Source organism: Oryctolagus cuniculus, chromosome 8 (genome assembly GCF_051225735.1).
Source record: "Oryctolagus cuniculus isolate XC-2025 breed Fujian yellow rabbit chromosome 8, ASM5122573v1, whole genome shotgun sequence".
Classification (NCBI taxonomy): Eukaryota; Metazoa; Chordata; class Mammalia; order Lagomorpha; family Leporidae; genus Oryctolagus; species Oryctolagus cuniculus.
The window spans coordinates 137603217-137630997 of record NC_142874.1 but is presented as its reverse complement, the minus strand read 5'-3'; the positions used below and the strand labels follow the sequence as shown (position 1 = coordinate 137630997).

The following is a 27781-nucleotide window of genomic DNA, read 5'->3' as shown; positions in this document are numbered from 1 at the left end:
CGAACCACTTGGGGACCTGGGTGAAGATGCAGCTGCGGCTCAGTGGCTGCAGACTGCGGTCTGAGGTTCCGCAGCTCATGCTACTGAGGCCGGGCCTGGGTCACACCTCGGGTAGCAAGGGTTTGGAAAATGACAGCCCCTCCCATCAGCGGCTCCTGCCTCTGTTTCTCTTTGAAACGCTCATTACCAGGTACAAATCCACAGAGGACTCCGTGCGTTTTCAACAAAAAGGTTAGTTTTATTTAGATTTATCATTGTAGAGACCAAAAAACAAAAAAGGTATTTCATTTGATTTAGCAAAATAAATTTAACAAATGCATTTAAATAAGATAAATGGAAGCCTTTTATAGACTTTTTTTTTTTTTTTTGCTTGTTACTTGCTTTTCTGCCAGCTGGGGCACCTGCCTTCTAGCCTAGCTAGGTTCTTCCCAAGTTCACGCAGCTGCCAGCCAAGGACCTGTGTTATGGAATTTGAGTCACTCAGACAGCCCTGTGCATTCTCCCCCGATCATCCAGGTATAAAATGGAAAAGAAGGAAAATGACTTAGGTAACAGATTCAGAAGAAGTATCTTCCCCTCTCTGCCATGTCACCTTTCCAGTAGCAGGCTGCCTGCATGGCTCCAGGATGGGTGGAGAGAGCAAACACGACAACCGGGAGGTGAAGGTCACAGGAGGTGCAGGTGGGTCTCCCTGCACTGGCCACAGGACCTGCAGGGCTGAGCCACGCTCTCCATGGGGGCTCTGCACACTGCTCCCCAGCGCAACTTTCTTTTCTAGTTCTGTACATGAACAAGACACCACATTGTGTTAAACAGCAGGACAGTTAGCCAGGGGACACACAGCATTACACTGCCAAACCAAAGCAGCCTGGTTAAGCCGGGGAGAGGGGGAGCACTCGGTCTTCATGGAGAGAGGCTGGACGCTGCCCGGGCCCTGCCGTCCACTTAGTCCGTGACGGATCTGCACTCAGAGGGCAGCCCTTCCGACCGCCGCCACTGGGCCAGGCGCTGCTTAAACCATTTCTGCAAGAGAAAAAACATGCAAAATCGTCTGTCGCACACTGAAAGCCCAGCGTGGCCATTCTCCTTCTAAAAGGTAGCCCAGCTGGAAGGGAGGAGAGCAGGTCCATGGAGACCGACCTCACGGGGACACTAAGCTTTCCTGTCTCAGGACCTTGGCACATGCTATTTCTTACACTTAGCCTGCTCCATCCTCTATCTGATGGTCTCTCACCATCAGACCTCAGCTTAAACAGAGCCTTCTCTGGGTCCCCATCCCTCTCCTGCTCTCTGAGTACTTTGTTCTGTCACAGAACTGGAGTATCCGCTGTGAGTTGCTTATACATTCACTTCTTTTTCATCCCCTAGGACGTAAGATCCCCATGGGAACAGAGGCTGTTTTCACCTGGTCACCACTGCTTCCTGAGTCCCTAGCTCAAGGGCTTAGGAATGCGAGATGCGTCAATGTTTGCCGAATGAGAAAGCCGGGCATCATCCGGGTGCCTCGGGCACGTCTCGGTGGCTGCTGTATTACCTCAATACTGGCGTGGCTCTCACCCAGGGTGCGGCTCTCACGAGGGCTTTGCTCATCGGGAACTGAGTTCTGGAAGCACCCCTCGGGGGTGGATGGAGGAGGCCAGCCCAATTCCTGCTGCTCCGGGGCCCCTGGGTTACTCGGAACCTTGCAGCTCCGTGGTGACCCAGATGGGATGCTTTAGCCACGGGACCTTGTGAGGCTTAAAACACTCTGGTGTGCTGTGGTGCATCCTGGGTAAGTAAACAGCTTCCTTTGCTATGCTACAGAGGTGATCAGAACTGCTGGGGTCTGGACCCGTTTGATCAGGAGGCAGCTGGGAGCAGAAGCAGCCAGCGGGGTCCACCTGGAGGGGATAAGCCGGAGGGCTCTGTGGGAAGCTGGGACCCCGCCCCCCCCACTCCTCTGTGCATCCAATCTTTTGCCTGTTGAGATGCACTTTGAGGATGGTGGTATCTATGTCCACAGGGGTAAGCAGGCCCTCGGCCAGGAAGCGGACGCTGAGGGCTCCGCAGTCCCAGGCCCCACCAGCAGGACGCTCCACTACAAACACCTGGCTCCGAGGACTTGAAGAAGTCCCCGAAACAGAGCGCGTGCCCGCATATGTGGACAGCAACAGGTCCACAGAAGGTCTTACAGACTCCTCTGGGTTTTCTAAAATTCGCTTCTTCTAGAGGCAAGGAAAGGAGGGGCCGGGAGGGAGGCAGAGAGAACACGTGTGTGAGACGCCCGCCCTGGCGCGTAGGAGCAGACGAAAGGTCTAGACCGGCCCCGACTTGGCCAGGGCTCACGTCTGCCCAGAGGTGGCTGCAACCTCAGAACGAACAGTGGGGCCTGGGCGCCAGAGCAGGGAAGAGCTCTCAGCAGAGACTGAAGGAGCTGCCTGGGCGCTGAGCACAAGCCAGGATCAGGAGAAACGGAGGGAGCCCCAGGTGTGGACAAGCTCAGAGAGGCAGGCGCAGAAAGAGGCTACCAAGGAGGCAGGGCTGCTGAGGGCGCTCAACAGAGGGGCTCGCGCCTCCAACCCGCTCTGCCTGGACACCGCAGCTTCCACTGGGGCCTGCCCACCACACGGGTCACATCAGTCGTCTAGACGGCTCCTCCGTGCTGCAGGACGGCAGCAAAAATGGGCATGGAAAGCCAGGGCAGCGCATGCAAGCCGGGATGACCATCACGGGAGGCAGCCTCAAAGAACTAAAAGCAGATCTGCCCTACCCCAGCCATCCCACTCCTGGGACCACATCCTAAGGAAATGCAATCAGCGTACGAAAGCTGTACCTGCACTCCTGGCTTAGAGCACGGCAACTCACAATAGCTAAGATGTGGAATCAACCCAGCCTGCACGGGCTGAGGACTGCACATGGGAACTGTGTATGCACGCGATGCAGTATTACTCAGCCACTAAAAAAATGAATGAAATCCTGGCCTGTGCAACAGAATGGATGCCACTGGAGATCGCTATGCTGGGTGAAATAAGCCAGACCCAGAAAGGCCAAAATCACGTCCCTGGGGTGGGAGCCACCTGAGTGATGGGAGCTCGCTCTTCTTCAGGTCACTGCCCCTGCAAGTGAAATCTGACATCCAGACAGCACCCCCGACGGGAAGGACCCCCTCACGGCCGTAACTCGGGCGGCTCCCACCCCAGGGCCGTGACTGAAGGTAGGTGGCTTTTCTCCCGGGCCCCACGCGTCTGTTCGGCTCACCCTGGTTCTGCCTGGAGCCAGTACAGCTCCAGTCTGGCTAATGAGGCAGCTCCATGGGCGGTTCAAGGTCTCAGAGGTCTGACTGAATAGGCTCTCCAGTGACTAGGGCTGAATACATGGCAGCGTTTTTAAGGGCTGACTGATTAAATCCTAGAGGGGGAGAATCTCACTTTCCATCAGGATTCATTAACAACAGCAAAACGGTTGATCTGGGCCCATTCAAAGGAGCCACCCCCGTTTCTCCACTCCCGAGTGGGGGCAGAACACTGATAGGCTGTTTCCAAAAGGAGCCCCAGCATGGCCCTTGCTTGTGAATTTATGTGGGGGTGGGTGGGGGTTCGAGAAAGCCTCAATTATTGTCTGCAGATAAATATTGTAAGCGTCTGCATCAGAATCCAGCAAACCAGCGGCAGCCCCGCAAAATCTTGAATCTCACTCCCATCCAGGCCGACTCCCACCTGGCTCTGCCCTGCTCTTTCTCTGCCCCGCGTGGGAAAGACATTCAACTCCTGCTTGCTTCTAAATGAGCGGCCTCATTACCCTTGCCTGGAGATGGAGATTTATTTCCTTGCAGTGAACGGATGATAATTAGACACTGGGACAGGCAGGGGCTGGCGCGAAAGAGCGGTGTCCTTGTCCTTTTGTCTAGTGACTAACGTTTCATTCTTTGCAGGGGGAGACCTCGAATGTTCTTTATTCCACCAACACAACAGCCAACAACGAAATCCACTGGGTTCTGGGAACGAGCCCAGGACATCAAGAGGAGATAAAAAAAAAAAAATACTGGAAACCTCTAAGAACCAGTGCCAGCCGCACTGGGCTTGCATTGTGTGTGTGTGCGTGTGTGTGACAGTAGAACACACTAGATCACTGCGACCTCCCGGGAGACTGATGAAAGATGTCCTCCCCAGCCCCTTCTGACACCGACTTCAAAACAATCAGACACAGGGGCTGGGGTCTGTGAGGTGGCATGGAATTTACATAGAAGAGGTATTGATCTCGGCACTGTGGGAAAAAATCCATCCTAGGATCCCAGCAGATACAACTTGGAGTCACTTCCGTCACAGCAGAGAACTCTGTCCCCCAGTGGGGCTGCTGCAAAGGGGTCAGCCGCGCTTCGGGGCAGGGCCCTGTCAACCTCTGCATCCCTGCCGTCCCCACCCGAGTGACTGCCGTGTGATGAGAAATACATGGTTTGGTGAGCCCTCCTCGTGGGCAGGCGCCACACAGGCAAGGAACAGAGCCAGACACTGCTCCCAAGCAGGCCCAGTAGGCCGAGGCCTCCGTGGGTTTATTTAAGGGTCTCTCTCTGTAGGGCCTGCTAGGAACAAAAACTATTTTCTGATCGCCTGAAGGTTCATCCGTGGGCATTGTATCTCCCAGAAGAGACCTTTAAACCACAAATGCTGTAGGAGGAGATGAAAGCGCACATCACTCTGACCCTGCGGTGCCCTGGGGGCGAGGGGCAGCGGGAAGGCGGGACCATTCCGTGGGAGGGACAGAGCACAGGCAGCCTGGGGCGCCCAGGAAGGCTCTGGTTCAGGCCTCGCTCACATGTCTCTCTCTCAGGCACTGGGTTCCCGAAGCTTCCCTGAACAGCAAGGCAGGAAGACAGAGGGGCTGGCAGCGGCGAGGCCGACAGAGGGAGGAAGAAGGTGTTGGCCGCGGGACAGGAAGAGGAAGCCGGCCCTGCCATGAGGCTGACTCATCCCACACCACCTGCTGTTGGGGCTGGGGCCTCCCTGTGGTTTATCTGAGGCCCACAGAATAGGATGTTAGAAGCGGCAGGCCTATCAGCTCCTGGAAGGAGCAGGTGCTCTTGCTCCTGCCCCACCTGGCTCTCCCCCTCATCTCTAACGGCAGGGGATCTCCAGGGAGGCGGAAGATAGGCAGGAATGATGGTTGTAGTGCAAACAGGCGGTGCAAATGGGGTGTCCCTCCTCTGTGGTGTGGCGTCAGCCCACCAGGGGTGCAGGTGCCAGCTGTGGGCTCTGGCGAGTTGTGTACCCTCACTGTCACACCACTGAGCTGCCAGCACACGGCTGTGGCAGACGCATGACTCCATATGCGGCTGGTGCCTGGTATGACACCCAGCAAGCCCTGGTCACCACCAAGGTCACCGTGATTACCCTGCAGTGCAAGGACGGGCTGGGAGCCTCAGGCTGAGGAGGAGCTGCACCAAGGGGCTGGCCAGTTTGTCAAAGCTGAGCTGTCTCTGCCACCATTCCTCTTAGCAGTGTGGGGTTTTACCCGCGCCCCCGGGGAACTCCAGGAAACACGAGCTGCCAGGCTTGGGTTACTGTCCCTCACCCTCCACGAAGGGCTGGTTCTGGTTGGTCAGACAAGCTCTTGCATTTGCTAAAAACAGCCATGTCTGCCTTTCTAGCCCACCTGAGTGCGAGGATTTTCTCTGGCCAAGTTCTTCAAAGGGCCTGGGGCTTCCTGGGTGAAGACTGTGGGGACTTGGGCCAGGGTCCCTCCTCCCAGGATCCTCTCCAGCCTCCACCCTGGGGCCGCTCCTGCAGGAGAGAGCCCGTGCTAAGCTCCCTGCTAGGGCTAGCGGGATCACAGGTGTGAAGTGCTTGGGGCTCCTGAGGGAGGATGCTAGATCCCTTCCATGTCCTTGGTCATGCTCCATCAATGGTCTTTCCACGGCCAGAGGGAAAACAGGAGTCAGGGTTTAGACGTGGGTGAAAAAAAAATTAAATAAAAAAGACAGCCCTGCACGTGGGGCCATGGTCACGGCAGGGTCGCTCTCTCCTCCGTTCAGGAATAGGTGCATCAAAAAGCAGATCCGGAAGCCAGTGCCCCAAGCTGGGGAAGCCAGGGTCTACTTCCTCGGAAAACCCTCGGAAGAGCCTCTAACCCTGCCCAGCCCGGGCGTTTACCAATCTGAACCGATCGGCACAGCGCCACGGGTGGGAGCGAGCGCCCGAGGGCCCGCGCTGCCCGCCGCAGGTTCCCACTTCGCCGGGCCGGAGGACCGGGCAGCTGAGGGCTCCCCGGCGGTTCCGCTCCCGGCGAGGAGGGCGTGCGGAACCGGGGAACGCGAACCCGGAGGCAGAAGAGCGCTGGAGCGGGGCGCAGGGGGCGTGCAGGGGGCGAGGCGGGCAGGTGCGCGGGGTGTCGGAGCGCGCGGAAGCGGGGCGCCCGGGATCACCCGGGCCGGGCGGCGACCTCACCTGCGTCTCCTCCTCCGACAGGCCGGCCTCCGCCGCGATGAGGCACAGCGTGGTGGGGTCCGGGTGCTTGTTGACCTTGTTGAAGTTGTACTCCAGGATCTCCACCTGGTCCTCCGTGGGGCCGCTCGCGGGCTCGGCAGACATGGTCCCGGCGCTGCGGGAGAGCGGCGGTGAGCGCGGAGGAGGCGCGGGGCTCCCGGCGCGCCCCCACGCGGTGCGCAGCGGGGCCGCGCCGTGCCCGCCTCCCGGGGCCAACCCGCCACTGCCCCTGCCCGACCTGGGGGCGGCGAGGAGGGGAGTTTGAAATCTCCCGGCAATGCACAGGGCAGGGTCAAGGGCGCAGTGTGCTGGATGGCAGGAAGCAGTAACTACGGATGACAGCCACTGGTCGACTTTAAAACGGCCGAGTGGGGGGATTCGGACCCTCCCAACAGTAACATAATACAGGAAGGGGCTTCAAAAAGTTCACAGGAAAATAAAATTAAAATAAATGGACTTTGTTGCAAAAAAATAAAGAAATCCATGCATAACATGTGTCTTGCAAAAGTTCATGGAGAATGTGTATTGTGAACAAAACTACGCATGAATTTCAAATTTTCCTGCACCAACATAACTTTTTTTAAATATTTATCTATTTGAAAGAGTTAAAAAGAGTCGGGAAGACAGCCTCCATCTCCTGGTTCACCCCCCAAGTGGCCACTACAGCTGGTGTGTTGCAGCCGGCGCGCTGCGCCGATCTGAAGTCAGGAGCCAGGTGCTTCTCCTGGTCTCCCATGCGCGTGCAGGGCCCAAGCACCTGGGCCATCCTCCACTGCCTTCCCGGACCACAGCAGAGAGCTGGACTGGAAAAGAAGCAACCGGGACTAGAACCTGGTGCCCCGAGCGGGACTAGAACCCAGGGTGCAGGCGCCACAGGCGGAGGATTAGCCTAGTGAGGCGCAGTGCCAGCTCATGAACTTTTTGATATGCCCTCGTCCATGAGGTGATAGAATGCCCAAATTAATGCTGTTATAATCATGTTTTGAAATGTCACACTGTACCCCATAAATACGTATAAATACTGTGTGTCTGTTACAGTTATACACTCATTTGAAAAATAAAGCTTCCTCCTGGGAGAGGCAGCAACCCCGGGGAGACTTGAGGGTTCACTGGAGTCGGCTGCAGGTGCAGGTGCACCACCCACCCTCTGCATTCTGCCTCTGCAGTGGGTTAGAACTGGGGGCCCTGGCCAGGGAGAGCTGCACACCCCACACTTCCTCCAGAGAAACGACCCTCAGAACAGAAGTTACCCTTCAAAGTCCGAGAAATGGGGGCAGCACTGCGCATGTCTTTCACAGAGAGGCCGACAGGCCCGCGGAGGAACCATCACGCGAGGCAGGGAACTGGGTCGGGATAAATTTCCACCTGCAGGGCCTGTGTGGGCTGCTCTGTAGCTCCCTCCTCCAGACCTCAACCCCCCTCTTCCTACCTAAGCAGGAGCCCCAGGCCTGCAGCCACCAGGCCAACAGCCCCCTCCCCCCGCCCCAGCTACTCTGTGTGCCTCTGAGTGAGAGCTCAAGAGGAAGCCACAAGCAACCAAGGAGAATCAAACCCGGCTGTCTTTTCAAACCTCAGACTTCCATTGCAGTTGCATTAAAACTTAACTCTGAAGTCACCAAGTGGGTCTACCACAAGCTTCCCCAGTGAGGACGCACTGAGAGAAAACTAAAGTCTTTAAGCTAGTCTCGGCTGTGCAGTGGGTCCAGGCCAAGAGGGGACATCACATTGGTTGGTGGCTGTTAATGACCGCAACCTCATCCCGCCCAGTCCTGGGTGGGTTTGATGTGGCTGGGCCTGGGGCTGAGCCCTCACCGTTCATCTGTGTACTGGACTCAGGGCTGCCACAGCCTTTGCTACTGCAAGCTGCACCTTCCACTTCTACATACATGTCTTCGCTTTTCCTCTGGGTCAGGAGAAAGGACTTTCAGGCAGGAGAGAGCCGGGCTCAAGTCTCTTGGCCGTGTCCCCTTGAGACCCTGTGTTTTAGCAAGTGCTGTGCCCCCAGCCTGGCAATCTGTAGCTGTGACCCCTGGCTCGGCGGGTGCTGAGATGAAAAGCGACGAGCCAATCAGAACTGCCGTCTACTGTGGGCAACCCCAGTGTCTTTGACATAGAACCTCAGAACTTGAAGGACACCTTGGCAATGATCTCCTCCAGTCCCCAGGAGAATGGGGTGTAAGAAGACTGAGTGTGCCCACGCTGCCCAGGTAGCCACCAGCAACCCAGTGTGCAACACCATAGGCTCTGTTTCACCCCCATCTCTGCGGGCTGGTGTGTCTTTCTTCGGTGGAAAATGTCAGGGAGGCGGCAGTGTAAATGCAGGCAGGGGCATGGCCTCTCCGCGGCACACCCACAGCTGCTCATTTTCCTAAAAGAACACAGCAGAAGGGAGACGGCTGCCTTTGTTTTATCTCCTTGCCCTGCAAAAGTTCCCTCAGATTCACACTTAACACAGCTTTGCTGCCTCCTCCATGAAAACCTCTGTGCAAGTCTCAGTCCTCTGGAAATAGATTAAAAAAAAAAACAATTTATTTCTTTGTTTGCAAGTCAGAGTTAGAGAGAGAGACGGAGAGAGAGATTTTCTATCTGTTGGTTCCCTCCCCAGATGGCTGCAACAGCTGAGGCTGGGCTAGGCTAAAGCCTGGAGCCAGGAGCTTCTTCCAAGTTTCCCATGTGGATGGCAGGGGCCCAAGTACCAGGCCATTAGCAGGGAGTCAGATTGGAAGTGGGGCAGCTGGGACTCCAACCAGTGCCCATATGGGGTGCTGGCATTGCAGGCAGTGGGCTCTCCTGCTGTGCCACAACGCTGGCCCCTAGAAACTGATTTCTACACTGGACTCAGACTGCAAGGCTACTAGGCATATCCTTTCCCACCCTTTCCCCCATTAATTGCTAAGACATAACCGAAACCTGCTACGGTTCTTGCATTCGGTCAGGTGTGTTTTACTTTATTAGATTTCTGTGGCTCCCTGTCACAGGACTTTGCATGTGGTTTCATGGGCAAGTCTTGGTTCACTGTCAAGGCCTCTTTGGGTTACTTGGCTGCAGGCCATTGGTCTTGGCTGGCCTCTAGGGAGGCCTGGGAGGGGAGTATGTGCAAGCACCTGTGTCTCTAAGGTGCTCCAGACAAACTCACGTGATCTCTAGAAACCAGGGTGAAAGATCTCTGCATCCAACGAGTCTGTTACTCCTCTACCAGGCTTGGCCTCTGTTTTCTCAGCCCTCTTGGGTTGGCAAATGTTTGCTGTTACTTTGTTTCTTTTCTCTTTCCTGAAGGAGTGCCTCACTCCAACTCCCTGGGGAACCTTGGCCTTAATCAACTTCTCAGCTGTTTCCAGTAAGGAAGGCATTGTCCTCAGCAATGTCTCTTAAGGTGGCCTAAATAATTTCAGATGAAAAGAACTCGACACATTTTATGGCTGCTTAAACTTGACTCCCAGCATGAGTTTTACTGTTGCGGTCACGCACGGTTTCTGAAACATTTCAAACAGTGCTGTCCTGTGCTTGTCTTTTCTTTTTGTGGATGTGGGAAGCCACTGTTTGCCGCAGATTTGATGAAAACTGCTGGCTTTTGTCTAAATTAATGCCAATGCCCGAGTAGACGGCTGGGTCAACTCACAGCTTTACTTCCGTCCTCTGCATTTGACTGGGAAGTGTCTACCTGTATAACTGACTCGCAGAGAGTTGTCAAGTGGTGACAGTTTCCAACTTTTTGGTAACCAAAAAACTGCCTTGGGCTACATTCCCCGTCTTCTCCTCCCTCTCCCAGCCACTCTGGCCTCTTCGAAATGCCACTGCCACAGAATCAAGAGAAAAGGCTGTCAGAGCAGGGGCTCCCCATAAAGAGTCCCCAAAGGGGAAAGGACTGGCCTCAGGGGACAAGAGGAGCCTGCTCCCCACTGCCTAGAGTCTGGGCTGCTTTTATGTTCCCTGGGAATTCCCTGGAAGCAACGGGATCTTGAAGCATTTTGCATTTTCCCAAGTGAGTGAAAGCATGTGTAGCCCTGCCCCGGGAGACAGGGATGGAATCTTCCAGCTCATCAGTAAGAACTCCCTGCAGGGGCTAGGAGCTGGGATGCCACTTCTTAGGAATTGGCCGGTTTCTTCCCCTCCAGGCTAGCACAAGGCCTGGTAGGAGGGATGGAGACAGAGAGAGAGAGAGACAGAGAGAGAGAGAGGAGAGAGTGAGTTGTCACATGGAGGCAGGTGTCCCCAAGCTACAAGCAGTGCTTCTCAAGCCGGGCTGAATCTTGGCATGAGCTGTAGGAAGTCCAAGCCCACTACAGACCTCCCAACTCACAGTCACATTCCTAGAGGCCCAGGATGGGCGAGACACAAAGAGCATTTCCGCTCCTACAAGGTTTTGCCATTTTACCATTGAAATCAGCTATAAATGTTCCAAAACTCTATGCCTGCTGTCATGTATCATTTTAACTTTTAAGCAGGTGGTAGGGAGAGGTAACTGTAAAGAAATCAGCTTTGAAAAGTTCATAGTGAGAGCAGCCATCTCAAGGCCTGCGATGCAGCTAGGGATTGAAGCCAGGCACTCTGATAAGGGGAGTGGGAATCCCAACTGACATCTCACCCACTAGGCTAAATACCTGCCCTTCCTTTGCTTTTAATTTTATTATTTTTAATTTATTTATTAATTTGAGAGACAGAATTACAGAGAGAGAGAGAGGGAGAGACAGAGAGAAAGAAATCTTCCATCTGTGGGTCCACTCCCCAGTACAACAGTCAGGGCTGGGTCAGATGAGACCAAGAGCACAAACCTCTATTCGCATCTCCCACATGGGTGGTAGGGGCTCACGAAATTGGGCCATCGTCCACTGCTTTCCTAGCACCGTTAGCTGGGAGCTGGATCAAAAGTGGAGCAGCCAGGACTTTAACTGGTGCCCATATGAGAAGCCGGCACCACAAGTGGTAGCGTAACACACTGGGCCACAACGCTGGTCCCCCTTCCTTTGCTTTTTAAATTAGTTCTAGCAGACATGCATGGATCCCTAGAAGAACAGGCGTTTTTAAAGTTTTGCTTTTGATTTATATGAATACATTCCCATCCTACCTAGAATCCCACTGGGAACTGTTTTTTTTGTTTTTGTTTTTTGTTTTTTGTTTTTTTTTTTTTTTTTTCACTCAATGATGCTTCCAAGAACCATCCATGCTCCTCGTGTTGAGAAGTTGCTTCTTCCTCAGTGCTGAGTGCATTTGGTGACTGCACACTCCTGATGGCCACCTTTGCATGCCGCTCGAGTCGGGTGGCTTTGGCTTGTTGCATGTGTGACCTCTGCCTCCTGGGACTTCGCTAGGGGGTAGGCTAGCGGACTTAAGAGCAGTGTGCTGTTTAGCTTTCCAACACGCTGGCGACTTGTTCCCAAAGCTGTGGAACACACCACCCTCACCCTGGCGGTGCACAGCGCTTCTCTGCGCCACGGTCTCATCGACATTATGTCAGACTGCGTGGTTTTGGCCAAAGCTTTGTGTAGTCTTCTTCATCCGCAAACGGTATCCAGGCCTTCCTGAAGCTATCTGTGCTTCCAGCTGGCATGCCTTCTCGGGGTTAAAAGGTTCCACATGTGTACTGTTTACTGTGTTTAAAAGTATTTCCTGTTCCAGCCCAGATGGGGACTTGAGGTATTTTTTGAGAGTTTGGGTCCTGTCTCCGGGCCAGCTCCGTGATTTCCATTGGTCACCAAGCACAATATTCCCACCCCCCCAACAACAAAAAAAAAGTATGAAAAACTAATCACTAAGACCCTTTGTGTATGCTGTCTAAAAAAAATTACTATGTTCACTTACACAGAGCTTCTGGTGGTTTGAACTTGATTTTGCACTTGAAAGGATGTGTTAACTGAATCAATTATTGCTCTTAAATGAAAACCACGGAGACAGATTTAAAACGAAAGAAGAGAGGGACAGAGAGTGCGGTAGGGAGAGACCATTAGGCCATCAAGTGGGATCTGTGTGGTCTTGGATAATGTGCTCACTCATTTAGACTGCGGAATCACTGTCACGAGTGTGCTGAGCCCCTGTCCAACAGCAGGTAGACGATAGTTATTTTCGTCTCTCTCCTAATCCTCTCTCAGAAATTGGAATGGAGTTAGTCCTGTTTTACAGTCAAGAAGTTGACTAATCAGGCTGGTGTTTTTGGCATAGCAGGTTAAGCCCTGGCCCGTAGTGCCAGCTTCTCATATGGGCACTGGTTCATGGGCTGGCTGCTCCACTTCCAATCCAGCTCCCTGCAAGTGCACCTGGGAAAAGCAGCAGAGGATGGCCGAAGTGCTTGGGCCCTTGCACCCCTGTAGGAGATCTGGATGAAGCTCCCAGCTTCAGCCTGTGGCAACCTGTGCCATTTGGGGAATTAACCAGTGGATGAAAGATCTCTGTCTCTCCCCCACCTCTCTGTATTACTCTGCCTTTCAAAATAAATCTAAAAAAAAAAAAAAAAAAAAAAGTTAACTACTTGTCTGTGGTACCAGAGGGATACAGAGAATTCTGCCTTTCATTCTGGTTATAGCGTTAAGGCAGTTCATGATTTCATGAGCATTAAGATCCATCGGTGCCTCCAAATGTATCTCCAATATATCTCCTTGTGTCCTGCAGACGTCAGAGTCTCGGGCATCACAGAGTCACCTGTTGGGATCCTTGCCAGCCACTGTAGGGGAGGGTGGAGGCTGGGGGCAGCACTTCCCAGTGTGCGCCAAGTCACTGCAGACCTACCGTGGTCTCTACAGCCCTACGCCCTCAGCCCCCAGGATGTTGTCTTGCACATGTCCATGTATTGCTTTTTTTTTTTTTTTTTTTTTTGACAGGCAGAGTGGATAGTGAGAGAGACAGACAGACAGAGAGAAAGGTCTTCCTTTTGCCGTTGGTTCACCCTCCAATGGCCGCCACGGCTGGCGCACTGTGGCCGGCGCATCGCGCTGATCCGAAGGCAGGAGCCAGGTACTTCTCCTGGTCTCCCATGGGGTGCAGGGCCCAAGCACTTGGTCCATCCTCCACTGCACTCCCTGGCCACAGCAGAGAGCTGGCCTGGAAGAGGGGCAACCGGGACAGAATCCGGCGCCCGACCGGGACTAGAACCCGGTGTGCCGGCGCTGCAAGGCGGGGGATTAGCCTAGTGAGCCCCGTCGCCGGCCGCATGTATTGCTTTAAAAAGCTCTAGCGTCTACTTCACTTCAGGCAGTTGACAGCATGGAACCAAGTCTTGTTCTGGCTCCCTTTTACAGATGACAAAATGAAGGCGCAGAAAACTTGGTTGATTATTCAAGTGTGTCCTGCAAGCTCTGAGCTGGTAACTTTTGACCCAGTGTATCAGCCCCAGGGACATCCAGAACCAGGACCAGCAAGCATGCTGCTCTCCTAGGACACACTGTCCTTCATCTCAGGAGAAAGGAAGCCCGAGACGCCAACTAGTGTTGAACTCAGGCATTACAACTGGTTGCCAGGGACTGCACATCCCCAGGCCCTCCTCTTCCTGGGCGTCCTGCCAGGCAAATGTGTCCTAGGGCTCAGTTTTCTGTTTTACCCCTGCTGTGGAACGGCTCACCTGCCAGTAGTCCACATGTGTCTTCAACCACGAAGAGTTTCCTTTTACATCTTGGGTTCCACGTGTCTACCATGTGCTTTGAAAGATGTGCAGTGCAGTTGCTAACTCACTCTGCTCCGCCCCAGGCCCCCTCTTTGACTTAGCTTGCCTCTGGCTTGCAAATACCCCCTGCTGCAGAAAGCCAGCAGAGTTCAGAGCAAAATGGAACAGTTAAGAGCCCTGGGTCCTAACCTTTTGAGATTCCTTTGCTGAGTCTCCATCTTGTCTACTAAAGAGCTGCGATCCTGCACGCCACTGCCCAGCCCAAGGCCCTGCTGTGAAGTCCCTGTGACCCGACAGGGCAGGTGTCTCCGAACTGTGAAATGCTGGCCTGGGGAAGGTCATATAGTCCTTTCTCTGGCTGTGAGCCAGGCTCTCAGAGGCGTCTCCGGTGAGAAAGTAAGTTTCACTGTTTCTGGGTTACGACCGCTGTTTTTATTTTCCTGGAGGGCCGGAGCACAGCGGCTGAACTTAGAACCTTAACCAAAAAGCCAGACACTGAACACAGGGCTTTATCAGGAAATGCGCCCCTGGAGGACTGGCAGGGAGCCAGCACGTGGGGAGGGCAGGCCCATCCTGGCAGCTTTTCGGCAGTGTGCGCTGGTTGGGGCGGAGTCCTTGGTACTGCCCCTAAAATGATAACTATTTCTCTGCTCACCCTCAGCACCACTCCCGGCTCTTCCTTTCCTCGCATCTGCTACTGGTGGCGCGGAAGACGGGCAGCGAGGAGGTTAACAGTAAGGAACTACAGCTTTTCCAGACTGCCCTGAGCTGTGAGAATAACCAAATGGAACTCATTTTAAATGATGCGTGTGTGGCTCTGTTCTCCAGGCCAAATTGTAGGCTCTCCTTCGAGGAGCGTGGAAGTCTCGCCAGTGTTCCTTAGGAGCGTCTGGCACTTGAGGGTGGAACAGAACTCAGCCAATGGCATTTGGCTGGCTTGATTTGAGATAAAACTTGGGACGAGGCTGCTCTGTGCTTTTAACAACCAGGGCTAGCCAGAACATAAAGCTGGAAAAAATAACTTTCTAGCCTTTTGGTATCTGTTCATCCTCACTGTCCCAGCAACGTAGAGTAGATTCCTGTTGTTGAATCACATATGGAATGCTCACCCAATTGATTATAATAGCAAGGGCATATTTACTGAGCAATTACTATGCGATGGGCATTAAGTGCTGTTGATGCATCCGTTCCGGTGGTCATCAGAGGAACAACACCACTATGTGACTGTCACTTCTCCTATCCACGCTTTATGCAGGTAGAAGCTGATACAGACAGAAATGTATACACCTTTCCCAAGGAGGTATAGAAGACTCTCCCCAGATCGCAGTCCAGTAAGTGATGGAGACATGGGTCAAAGCCAGAGTCTGACTTCTACAGCCACATCCTTAACCACAACCACCCCGGCTCCTCTGTGTACTGAGTAGTTACAGAACCAGAAGATCCTTGATGGGTGATGGTGGGGAATGGGACAGCAGAGCTGAGTGGTGTCATGAGGGACAGGAGTGAGGCAGTGCCTGTGTCAGCTGGGGCTCCCCGTGGCCTGGGGTTAGTGTGGGGGCCATGCTGCTCTCCCCATGGCGTGTTTCTCAACACTGGTGACTGGACATGGCTCTGACGCGGCTACGTGGATCCACTAGTGATACCAGCAGTACCACCAGGCACACATTCTTCTTATTTGGTGGAGATGCAACTGGAAGATGGCCCCCTGGGGATAATGTAGGGAACAAACAGGTAGAAGTCGCAGCAGCCAACAGAATGTGACAGAAGGGTGGCTTCAGCCAGACCCGCTGGAATGTGGCGGCTGCTGCTACCACGGAATCCTAGCCAAACAAATTTCTTCTTAAAGATCTATTTTTATTCATTTGAAAGGTAGAGAGACAGAGATGGGGTAGGGAGTAGAACAAACAAGAGAGAGATCCTCCATCCACTGGTTCAATCCCCAAACGCCCACAGAGCCAAGGCGGGGCCAGGACAAACCCAGGAGCCAGGAACTCCATGTGGGTTTCCCACAAGAGTGGCAGGGGCCTGAACACTTGGGCCAACATCCTCTGTTTTCCCAGGCACATTAGCAGAGAGCTGGACCAGAAGTGGAGTAGCCAGAACTTGAACTAGTACTTTGAGAGGGGATGGCAGCATCATAAACAGTTGCTTAACTCATGGTGCCGTAACACTAGCCCTGGTGTACCAAATATTGTTGAATTGATTAAGGAACCTCCTAAACTGTTGTTGGACCAAGTCTCTCGGGGATCCAGATTTTTGTCAGCCATGTTCAGAAAACAGGAAGAAATCATGAAGACCTACGGGAGGGGAGGGTGTCTGCGACTGATTCCCAACAGTGAGCAAATCATCAGTTACCCCTGGACACAAAATTCTTCACGTACACGCTGGGTTCTCTCACCAAAGGCCCAGCTCCTGTTCTAATCTTGCAAGAGGAAATGCAGGAAGGCAGTGGAGTTGCTCTGTCTTCCTGGGAATAAACCAAGGAGAGCAATCCCACTCCCACCCTCTCCTTGCAGGAGATTCCTGCCCTTGTTAACGGGCCTCTTTTCCGAAGGTCTCCTCTATGAGGATTGCGATGAATCTAGAGCACATTTTCTCTACAAAGAACATTATCGGCTGCAGATGGAAGCCCAGGCTAACCCAGGGGGCTATCACTAAACCCTACATGTTTAGTCATTGAAAAACAATCCTAATAGAATGTAATAAAAAACCACCTCATTTGGTAAACATTCAAGAAGGAGCAGTTTTAGCTAAAGTCAGACCTAGAGAAGCAAAGTTTTGGTGCAGAGAGGGGAGGGGCTTCAAGGAACACGTGAGGAGTTTTGAAAGTTCTAGCACAGCTGATACACCCCACGTTGTCAGGACAGCCCCTCAAACACTGTTGGGTGCCCAGTGAAAGCCGACTGAATTCTACGTTCACTTCAAGAAGGAGGACTTTTGGCCTGGATATGCAAGCACAATTGGAGCTGTACCTGTGTCACAGCTGAAATCAAGACAGGCAATGAAGAACGGAATGTGGAGGGTGGACGTGAGCCATGGCTTGTCCAAGACATGATGCACGATGCTGCTAAGTGCGAACAACCAGGAAAAGCCAAAAGTCACTTGGCATTTTCCTCTCTTCCACATCCTTCTATCCAAGGTGCTGTTCCCTAAAGCAGCCACCAGGTGGCACTGTCAGATGAGCACAGTTTAGTTGCAGGCCAGAGCTCTTGGCATTGGGAAGAGAGCAAAGGAGAAATGGGTACCTTTGAGCATCCCTGACGGATGGGTGCTGGGACACCTCCCATACCAAAATCTGCAGAGGCCCAAGTTCCTTAGATAAAGAACCCACATGGTCCTCCCTGGATTACTCCTAGCTCCTAATACAGTGTAAGTGCTCTGGGAGTGGTTGTTACCCTGCACTAATAGGGAAACATGACAAGGAAAAAACTCCTATGTGTTCACCACAAAAGCAGTTTTTTAAAAGGTATTTATGAGTAGCTTCCAAATGTCAGGTTTGTTTTATTATTGTTGTTATTATTAAACGTGTACTTATATTTGTTCGAAAGGCAGAGCTACAGGGGAGGGGAGAGAGGGAGAGATCCCTTCCATCCACTGGTTCATTCCCCAATTACCCACAGGAGCCAGAGGCTTGGACCTCCATCTGGGTCTCCCACATGAGTGGCAAGGACTCGAGTGCTTTGAGCCATCCTCTGCAGCCTCTCACGGTGTGCATTAGCTGGAAGCTGGATAGGAAGCAGGGACTTGACCCAGGCACTCTGATATAGAATACGGATATCCCAAGGGATGGCTTAACTCACTACACCATGGTCCCCACCCCTACAAGTGCAACTTTTTTCTTCTGAATATTTTGGTCTGAGATTGGTTAAATCCAAACACGCGAAAACCAGGAGTATTGAGGGCTGCCTATACAGTATTAGTCCCAGGGACTGCTGTATACCTGATATAGATAAATTGTACATGGCGGGTACATTTTTGATCCCCTTTAAGGGCTGAAAATATTAAACTTAAGGAGTAATCAAAGACCTCGGGCAAGGAGCCAGAGCCAGATCTCCACTTTAACCACCCTCCCTCTTAACTTTCATGTGATCTTGGCATGTCCTTGAGTTTATTTGAAACTCAGTTCTCTTCTCTGCAAAATGTGGCTAAGAACTTGCTTTCTGGCCTATGTACTCCAGCTACAATCCAACGAAACAGCACCCTCGACATGACTTAGACGAGTGTAAGCTGACACACACAGTTCCAGAAATGTTATAGTTGTTCCTTGATCCAGAAAGGAGAAGAGGTTGGGTCCCATGAGCTTCTAGGAAATTCAGCAGAGCAGCCAGGGTCTTACCTCACTGTGTTCTTCCTCAGCCACAGTTTCCTAGTGCCAATGGCCCGGGGAAGGCCACTCCACACGCCTGTTCTGGCTTCTGTCCCCGGTTTGCTGGACACTGTGTGCTGAGTGCCTACTTCAAAGGGTAGCTGTGGAGCCCATGAAACATTTCAAACCAAAGTGCTTCTCAGTGTTCAGCCTGTCTGTCAAATTCATGCAGCCCTGTAATTCATCACCCACCCCGAGGCAGGGAAGACCAGACGGGGAGCTGGCCTCTGGCCCATCTGTTAAGATGATGGTTGGGACACCTGCGTCCCATATTGGAGTTCAAGACCTGGCTCCGCTCCCGATTCCAGCTTCCTGCTAATTCACACCCTGGGAGGCAGCAGGGGATCATTCAAGTGACTGGGTCCCTGCCACCCTCGTGGGAGACCCAGACTGAGATCCTGGTTCCTAGCTTCCACCTGGCTCAGCCCTGGTTGCTACAGGTGTTTGGTTAGTAAACCACTAGATGAGAGCTGGCTCGCTCGCTCTCGCTCTCTCTCTCTCTCTCTCTGCTTTCCTCTCATATGAAAAACAACAAGAACACTTGAATTAAAAGAATTATGTTAAGAGCAGAAGAGAGGGACCAGTGTTGTGGCACAGTGGATTAAGCCACACCTGCAATGCTGACATCGCATATGATGGTTTGGGTCCCGGCTGCTCCACTTCCAATCCAGCTCCCTACGAATGCGCCTGGGAAAGCAGCCCCTGCCACCCACATGGGAGACCCCGATGAAGTTCCTGGCTTCAGCGGCCTGGCCCAGCCCTGGCTGTTGCAGGCATTTGCAGATGAAACTAGTAGATGGGTGATCTCTCTGTTCCTGTATGCCTCAGTCTTTCTGTCTGCCATTCAATAAATAAATAATTTTTGAACGGGAAGAGTAGACGGACACTCTCAGTAATCACACCACAACACAGCCATATCTGCGAAGCGCCCAGGGCGGCCGGGACATCTGGTCCCCTTCCTATCTGTAAGCCGACATTTCTCACTGAGGGGTGCTGCTGTGCACCGGTGAGAGACACAGGTCTGCAGGATCCTGGAGGACGGAAGTCCAGCTAAGCACAGGGCTGAGCCGGAGCCGGAGGTGATTCTTCACTCCTCGGAGCTCGCTGTGGCAGCTCTGCGGTTAAGGAGGACAGGAGGTGCTCCAGCCGCGAGCTTCCTGACCTTTCGTTCTGATTGTGGTCTGAATACGTAGGTAGAACACTGTGTGGCGGGATGAGTCACGCTTGGGTCGCTGCCCGCTCCGGGGATGGCTGCCGGTCCTGCTGATGCTTGGCAAGTGCGAATGTCCAGGCGGACATCTCAGAGTGCAGTGCTGTGGCCAGACAGAAACGGGGAACAAAAGCGGGCTGTCCAGAGATTTCTATGGGCACAGATTTCCATGCGCTCAGAGCTTTTCAAGCCAGATGATACAGAGGGAGAGTGAGCTTTGTGAAGGAAAATGAATGACCAAACCTCATTTTTGAAAATGGTGCCGTAATACACCAAGAAGTTAGACAAACAGATTCCTGCTTACCAGGGAAAAATTTCAGTATTTTCTAAAGAGATTCATTAAACCTGAAGAGAAATTTGCATTCCTAATCTTGGAAGCAAATACCAAAGAGATCAACTTTAGAAGTAGCTTGTGGAGAGGAAAAAAAGATAGACTGAGTAAGTCAAAATTTTGTTTGCTTTTGCAGTATGCTGCGAATTGTGGTTGCCTATTTAACCTCCCAATTATGTTTGTTTAGGAGCACATTAGTTAGACCCACGGCGGGCAGCGTAGGGAGATGTATTCAGGGCATGGAAGACAGGGACTCAAAAACTTAAATGGGGCTGTGGACAATAATCAGTGTGGCAAAGAGTCTGACACGGATACGCCACACATGGATACCTCCCACTCAAGGATATAAGCTGCCATATTGCTCTGCAGCCATCGGCCACTCAACAATGCAAAAATTAAAGCTGCTTTTTGAAAAATGCTCTCATTCTCAATGCCTGTCTCTCTGAAGGGCTGTCCATTCATAATTCAGTGGCTGTGATACTGGGATTTATTTTTTTGAAAATATAAGCTGGCGGGGCCAGTGCTGTGGTGTAGTGGGTAAAGCCACCACCTGCAGTGCCAGCATCCCATATGAGTGCCAGTTTGAGTCCTGGCTGTTCCACTTCCAATCCAGCTCTCTGCTATGGCCTGGGAAAGCAGTGGAAGATGGCCCAAGTCCTTGGGATCCTGCACTCATGTGGGAGCACCTGGAGGAAGCTCCTGGCTCCTGGCTTCAGATCGGCCCAGCTCCAGCCGTTGCGGCCAGTGGGGTGTGAACCAACAGATGGAAGACTCCCTCTCTCTCTGCCTCTCCTTCTCTCTCTGTGTAACTCCGACTTTCAAATAAATAAATAAATCTTTAAAAAATAAAAGAAAAAAGAAAATACATGCTGGCTTTTACAGCATTTTTGTCTGAGTCCAGATTACCTGGTCAGAATCCTGGTCCAGATTACCTGCGTGGTGGGCAGCAGGCTGTCCAGGCGTGTGCCCTTCCAGAGGCCACTGTATCTGCCCAGTGCACGCAGGCACAACCCCCCAGGCGGTCTGTGCATCCTGGAAAGCCCAGGAAACGCTCTTTGAGGGAGCAGATTATCACTCTGCACAAATATACTTTAATCAATTATTATTCTTTATGGCCCCGGCTACCTTTCTTATTTTATGGCTATACTTAGGTAATCGATGGTGACACACAGCTGGCACTTTGTAGAGATCTAGCTTGTGCCTAAGTCCAGATAGCCATGCTGTTGGTTGCTATGATACGCAATGATAGGGGCCTATTTTTTTTTTCCCCCAAATGAGTTGCTTTTGTGAACAGGTGTTTAGCTAATGGGACAAACTGAGGGTGTGCACCTGCAGGTCATTCACCAACATCACAAAATAATTGAAGAGGACAGATCAGGGGGCAAACTCTGAACCCACAGTTCTCTTCTCCCAGCATTGGACACCAGGCTGCAGAGAGACCGGATGCAGATTCAAAAATTCTTCCAGCTCTGCCATGGACTCTCCAAGCGTGCCTTTACACAACTCACAGTTGCTTTGGACCTCCGCTTCCTCATCTACCATTGGAGCTGTCCACTCACTCCACCTGTCTCACAGGGCTGGGGGATTCAACAAGATGGATTACATTTCTGAAGAGTGTCATAAACACCCTTTAGCCACAGAGCACCACGGTGAAGATGCTAACCAGCTTTGCCAATGACTCAATATCCAATGTTGCACAACTGAATGCTGTCGGATTTCACAGTCATTACAACAGTAAAACATTTCAGAAACTTCACTCAACCTCACATGTAATCCAGTTTCTTAGAAGGTTCCATTTGCTTTGTCCTGGTAATCAACGACCATGATGAAGAACTGAAATGCTTCTAGAATGGATTATCCCAAGTTTAAGAAAATGACATTGAGAAGGGGAGATTACTTAAGATCATGCTCCTTAAATTCCAGAAAATTATTTCAGCCACTCAAGCTCATGTTAAGAGAACTACCAAGGTGGGTGGGAATTTAGCCTAGTGGTTAGAGGCCCACCGCCCACATCAGAGTCCCTGGGCTCCATGCTCAGTAGCTGGCGCCCAATTCCAACCTCCTGAGAATGCAGATGTTCAGAGGCAGCAGATGGCTCAAGTAATTGGGGTCCTGCCACCTGGGTGGAGACCTGGATTGAATTTCCAGCTTCTGGCTTTGGTCGCCTGGACTATTGCTGGTATTTGGGGAGTAAACCAGCAGGTGGAGACTCTCTCTCTCCCTCTCTCTCTCTGTCAAATAAGCAAAAAAAAAATTTTTTTTTAAAAAAGAGAGAGGGGGCCAGGGCTGTGGTGTAGTGGGTAAAGCCACCGCCCCCAGTGCTGGCATCCCATATGGGCACCAGTTCAAGTCCCCGCTGCTCCACTTCTGATCCATCTCTCTGCTGTGGCCTGGGAAAGCAGTAGAAGATGGCCCAAGTGCTTGGGCCCCTGCACCCGCATGGGAGACCTGGAGGAAGCTCCTGGCTCCTGGCTTCGGATTGGCACAGTTCCAGCCATTGTGGCCAACTGGGGAGTGAGCCAGCAGATGGAAGACCTCTCTCTCTCTCTCTCTCTCTCTCTCTCTCCATCTCCTTCTCTCTCTGTGTAACTCTGACTTTCAAATAAATAAATAAACCTTTAAGAGAGAGAGAGAGAGAGAGAGAGAGAGAGAACGACACACTAAGGAACTCAGAGAAGCTTCTAAACGTCTGGAACACTAGAGGAGAACTTGTGTCGCTTGTCTGCATTTCTCATGGATGGTTCCATGTTCTGCACTGTGCTTGGGAAGCACCGCTGGTCCCGCCCCTTTCCTCCCCCTTGTTGTCCACCAAGCAGATCTGCGGGGTGGGAGGGTGTTCATGTGAGGATATTCATGACAGCACCATTGGTGCGAACTGGTGGCAGGAGAGATGCCCAGTAAGAAAGACCTTGCTAAGCAAAGAGGCCATCTAAACAACAGACTATTCATATGACTAGTCACAAATAATGCATGAAAAATATCACCAGCACACATCCGTCTGGAAAACACACCATTAAGAGAGAGGAAAAGAGGGAGATCCAAAACCTAAGAGGAAAATGTTAACTCAACCTGAGCCCAGAGGCCAAACAAGGGAAATGGAAAGACTTCAACAACTACGAGACCGACGGCCTGCTCCATCTCTCCCAGCTGGCCTGGGTCATTATTTCCAAGGTGGTTTTGCATAGCGAGGTGACACCTCCCATCTCCCTTACTGTCTTCCTCCTATAGCCCATGCCAGGCCACGGGCTTGGTGCTTTCCCTTCAAGGGCAGGGTCAGTAGCTGGCATTGACCTCCTTCCCCGGCCCAAGGTGAGTAACATCAGGTCTGCTGGCCTTGAAAAAATGTCCAAAGCCACTTCCCACTGAGTGAAGATGAAAAAAAGGAGGGAAAATGGTCAAAGTCATCCAAGGAAGGAAGGAATTCTGTTACAAAGAACAATTTTATCAGCAGTATAAACTTATCACTTAGGTTAAAAAAACTTATTGCACAGTGGCGTGACCATAGATAATGATAATGTACTATTAAATAAATAAATTTTAAAAAAGCTAGAATGGGGTACAGTGCTGTGTCGCAATAGGTCAAGCCACCGCCTATGACACCAGCATCCGATATGGGCACATCTGATCCAGCTCCCTGCTAATGGCCTGGGAAAAGCAGAAGATGGCCAAGTGTTTGGGACCCTGCAACCCATGTGGGAGTCCCGGATGAAGCTCCTGGTTCCTGGCTTCATCCTGGCCCAGCTCTGGGCGTTGCGGCCCAGCTGATGAAAGATCTCTCTCTCTCCCTCTCCCTCCCTCTCCATCTCTCTCTCTCTGTAGCCCTTTCAGATAAATAAATAAATATTTTCCTAAAAAAGCTAGATGAAAGGGTTTTGCATGTTTTCGCCATAAAGAAATAATAAATATTTGTGGTAATAGACATGTCTACCTGTATTTGAACATTATGCCTTGTATACAAGTATTGAAACATCACATGGTACCCCACAAATAAGTTCAGCTTTTCCTGTATTTGCTACACATTTTTTTAAATGAATAAGTAAATTTTTTGCAAATGTGATGAGACTGAATGGCAGGAAGAGCATTTGACGTCCAGCAGCGCCATGAAACCAGTGTTGGCAGCTGCCTGATGCCAACCTCATCCTTTGGGCTCAGGATGGAGCTTCTCTCCCCTCCCCTCCCCTCCTGGCCTCTGTGCTCACCCGTGTGCCCTCTGCCTGCCCTGCTGTCCTGTGCTGTGGCCCTCTGTAGAGCCTTGGCAATCACAGACTATGGAGTGGGACGGAAGGGCGGTTGTGGGCCCAGAGCCCCAGGCACTAGCGGGCCCTCACCTGGCAGGACTGGGCGCCCTGATCAACGGGGCTGGGCAAGCCAGTCTGCCAGGGCCCACCTCCTGCCCTGGACAAGGAACCAGCAGGCGCTGTTTAAAAGGCACCCAGCAGCCTTTCTTGACATTTTCTCTCCTGGGGGGCCCATCAGGTGAATTTCCACCTTTCAGAAAGACAAATGAAATGCAGCCCCATCCAGTGAGTAGGAATGCAGTTGACAAAGAACGGATTCAGCCGGTGCCCGGCTCAATAGGCTAATCCTCTGCCTGCGGCACCAGCACCCCAGGTTCTAGTCCCGGTTGGGGCACCGGATTCTGTCCCAGTTGGGGTGCCAAATTCTGTCCCGGTTGCTCCCCTTCCAGTCCAGCTCTCTGCTGTGGCCCGGGAAGACAGTGGAGGATGGCCCAGGTGCTTGGGCCCTGCACCCGCATGGGAGACCGGGAGGAAGCACCTGGCTCCTGGCTTCCGATCGGCACAGTACACTGGCCGTAGCAGCCATTTGGGGGGTGAACCAACGGAAGGAAGACCTTTCTCTCTGTCTCTCTCTCTGTCTAACTCTGCCTGTCAAAAAAAAAAAAAAAAAAAAAAAAAAAAACGGACTCCATCAGAAAACAACCTATCCGGGTCCACGGTTGGTAACCATTGCCCACGGGATACAACTTGAAGAATTTAACTACAAACCATGATCTTGATATATTTCTCCCCAGCAAGCTGCCAGGAATACTGACTAGCAGGGATTATATATTTTTACCTAAGCCTTTGATTTTCCCGATCCCCCCCGCTTTAAAGTTCAAATATTAATTATATTTACATAACATTTCAAAGAACTCTCAGATCCGTTGTCTTGCTAGAGCCTATTTAATATACCAGGGAGGGCCATAAATCATTAAGCAATAACTGCCTATTAGCCCCATAACTTTAATTAGCTTTCTAGAGATGGGAGAACGCAATCCCGGAAATGGCACATGTGGATGGAAGCAGCGATGGGAAGGCATCCAGCACATGGCCAGCTGGCCAGGGCAGAGCGGGGAAGGCATGGGGGGGCATGGCCACGCTGCATGGCCCCCACACAGGTACGAGCAGGTGGATGTCAGAGAGACATCCAGGAAAGGCAGAAGTCACAAAAACAAATCTTACCCACTCATGCTATTGCCCAGGAAATCCTAATGAAAAGGTCCTGCGTGTAGCCCAGACTCATCCCAGTGCTGAGAAGCCGTGTGATTTTCTGAATGAACGACTTGGCTAGCCGTCCCCGGGAGCAGGAGCCGAGCGCTTCCGCTGAGATTCTTTCCAACAACTATAATCCTTTGCTTACACCAGATATTATGTAGGGAACAAAAGGAAGCTTTCGTTTCAAAACCTCCCTTCTCACTGTTCCTCCTCACGTGTTAGCACAATCCTTAAATAATGCACCTCCGAGGCTCTGAGTAATCCCTCCCGCTCGCAGCCCTGGAGCACGGCTCCGGTCCAGGGACTCGCTGGAAGGCGCTGGATGCTCCACCCCAGCCGGAGCTGGAAGTGTGTTTCAGAGGACCAGAAGCAGCCTCCTCCGCTGGGCTCCTCCTGCTGCTCTCCCTGGGCCTCCCAGCCTCACCCCACCCTGGGAGAGTGGCCACAAGGCCTGGAGCTGTCCTGCCCTCTGCCTGCCCCTCACCGCCTCGCTGTCCTCGTCCGCCAAGGGAAGCGTTTGGGTTTCACTGGCTCGCATCCCTGGGTGCACATCAGAGCCACCTGGGGAGCTCTCAACACGGGATTCCTGTCTAATTGGGCTGGGGTGGAGCCCAGGCACTCAGGTGTGTTACACCAGTTCTCCAGGTCCAGCAACCAGCGGGCAAGCCGCGCTCAGAGGGAAAAGTCTATGATCCCAACCCTCTGGTGCTGTGCTTTATTTACCGAATTTATTTTTCCCAAAAATGCATTTTTTCACCTTAGTATATGGCATAAGCTGATTTTTTACACATGCTTTAAACTAGTAAAAAGTACTATATTGTTAAAGTATTTTGGAGGGCGTAACTGGCCTCTAATACTGCATGCTTTAGCGGACGATTTGACAAGTTTTCACCTACAGGAAACGACGACCATCGCAGTCACGATGGGGAACAGACCCCTGGCCCCCAAAAGCTCCCCTTGCCCCCGGCAACCCCCGTCCTCCAGGCAAACCCTGATCTGCCGCCTCCTGCCACTGAGCAGTCTGCATTTTCCATCAAAGCAGTCACACAGTGTGCACCGTGTCTTGCCTGGCTGCTGCTTCATTGTATCCCTGGACTTCGGATTTCAAACTCTTTGGAAACAGAATCCACCCTTCCTGTATTTTCTCTTCTTCCCAGCCCCTAGCTTATCTCTGCTCAGATAATCCTTCAGCCATCACTTGCTTGGCTGACCAGAGACCTTCAGGAATTTCTAAGGGAGAGGGTCTGTGGCCGTGTGTTACGGGTGGTTAATGGGGTCACTCCCATCCCCTCTCTGTGGGTCCCTCTCTCTCTGCAGCTCTAGCCCAGTTAAAGCTAACACTTGAGTGAAAGCAGGGGTCTTGAGTGAGGGACCAGCAAGTCTAAGGAGACCAGCCATGAGCATCAGGATGTGTGGGGGCAGCAGGGGGTGGGGATGAGCCCCTGGGAGAGGTAAGCCTTGGTGTCACCAGACTCTGCATCTTAATAACGGGATTCTTGAGCCAAAGCGGCAGCCACGGAATCTGCCCTGTGCCCTTGTCTTCCTGCTGCCCCGTATGCATTTACCATGGGACGTCTGACTCCAGCCCCTTCTGCTCCTCCCTTCCCCACCCCCCTCCCTGCCTAGTGCCTGTTTTGCTCTCCACCTGCTCTGTCATCCACAACCCCCATTAGGTGAGCACGCTGCAGGGCTGTCTGGCGACAGGGGGACTTCCCGAGACCCCTCGGTCCCCTCTCACCGGAGCCCCGTGGTGTGCGGTGCCTCGCTCTGTGCCGTTCAATGGCTCTGGCTCCACTTCACTCCACAGGACACCCTGAATACCTGGGCCCTGTTGTGCTCACAGACCACAAACCCACAGAGCGCAGGGCACCTCCCGGGGAACGAGACCGGTGTTTTTCACGGCTGGGTAGATCAGGCTCACCAGGAAGCACAAGCGACAAGAAACCGTACTGCAAATTCACAACCCAGCCTCCTCTATCCAGGAATGCCGCCTTCTCCCCCCAGCACAAGACACATCTCTAGATTAAAGCAAACACCAGCTTCTAAAGGAAGCGGGCACAGTCACCCCACGGCTGGGTTCCAAGAGCCTTTCAGACATCGAGAGGGAGCAGGAAAAGCACCACGGGGCTCCCACGGACATCAGCGCCACGCACCTTGGCTTGCAAGGGTCTGGGCTCTGAGCTCTGAGCTTTGGGGTGATGACTAGGCTTTGGGTTCTCGCTGCTCCCTCTCCCCTCCACCGCTTTCCACCCGACGAGCAAACACAGAAACCGCAGCCGCGCTGGGCAGGGTACTCACGTGCAGGCGGCCAGGGCGCGGGCGGTGCAGGC

The 27781-nt window shown here is 52.4% G+C and overlaps 1 protein-coding gene across 4 annotated transcripts; it reads right to left on the bottom strand.

Moving 5' to 3' along the window:
- Positions 1-217: 217 nt before the first annotated feature.
- On the bottom strand, positions 218-27781 carry HOPX (HOP homeobox). Of its 4 annotated transcripts, none has more exons than XM_070047232.2 (3): positions 27605-27781; positions 6420-6573; positions 218-1023 (listed from the first exon to the last, which is right to left on the bottom strand). In XM_070047232.2, exons 2-3 carry the CDS (start codon positions 6561-6563, stop codon positions 946-948), a joined length of 222 nt encoding a protein of 73 aa, XP_069903333.1. In that variant the 5' UTR covers positions 6564-6573; positions 27605-27781; the 3' UTR covers positions 218-945. The 4 variants fall into 4 exon arrangements, with proteins under 4 accessions (XP_069903333.1, XP_008266041.2, XP_069903332.2 ...); XM_008267819.5 differs by having other exon boundaries at positions 27750-27781; XM_070047231.2 differs by lacking the exon at positions 27605-27781 and adding an exon at positions 25419-25882.

Coding starts and splice junctions, on each gene's coding strand:
- HOPX (XM_070047231.2), bottom strand. Junction 1,024..6,419: donor TGTCGGAGGAGGAGACGCAG/GTGAGGTCGCCG, acceptor TTTCTCTTGCAG/AAATGGTTTAAGCAGCGCCT.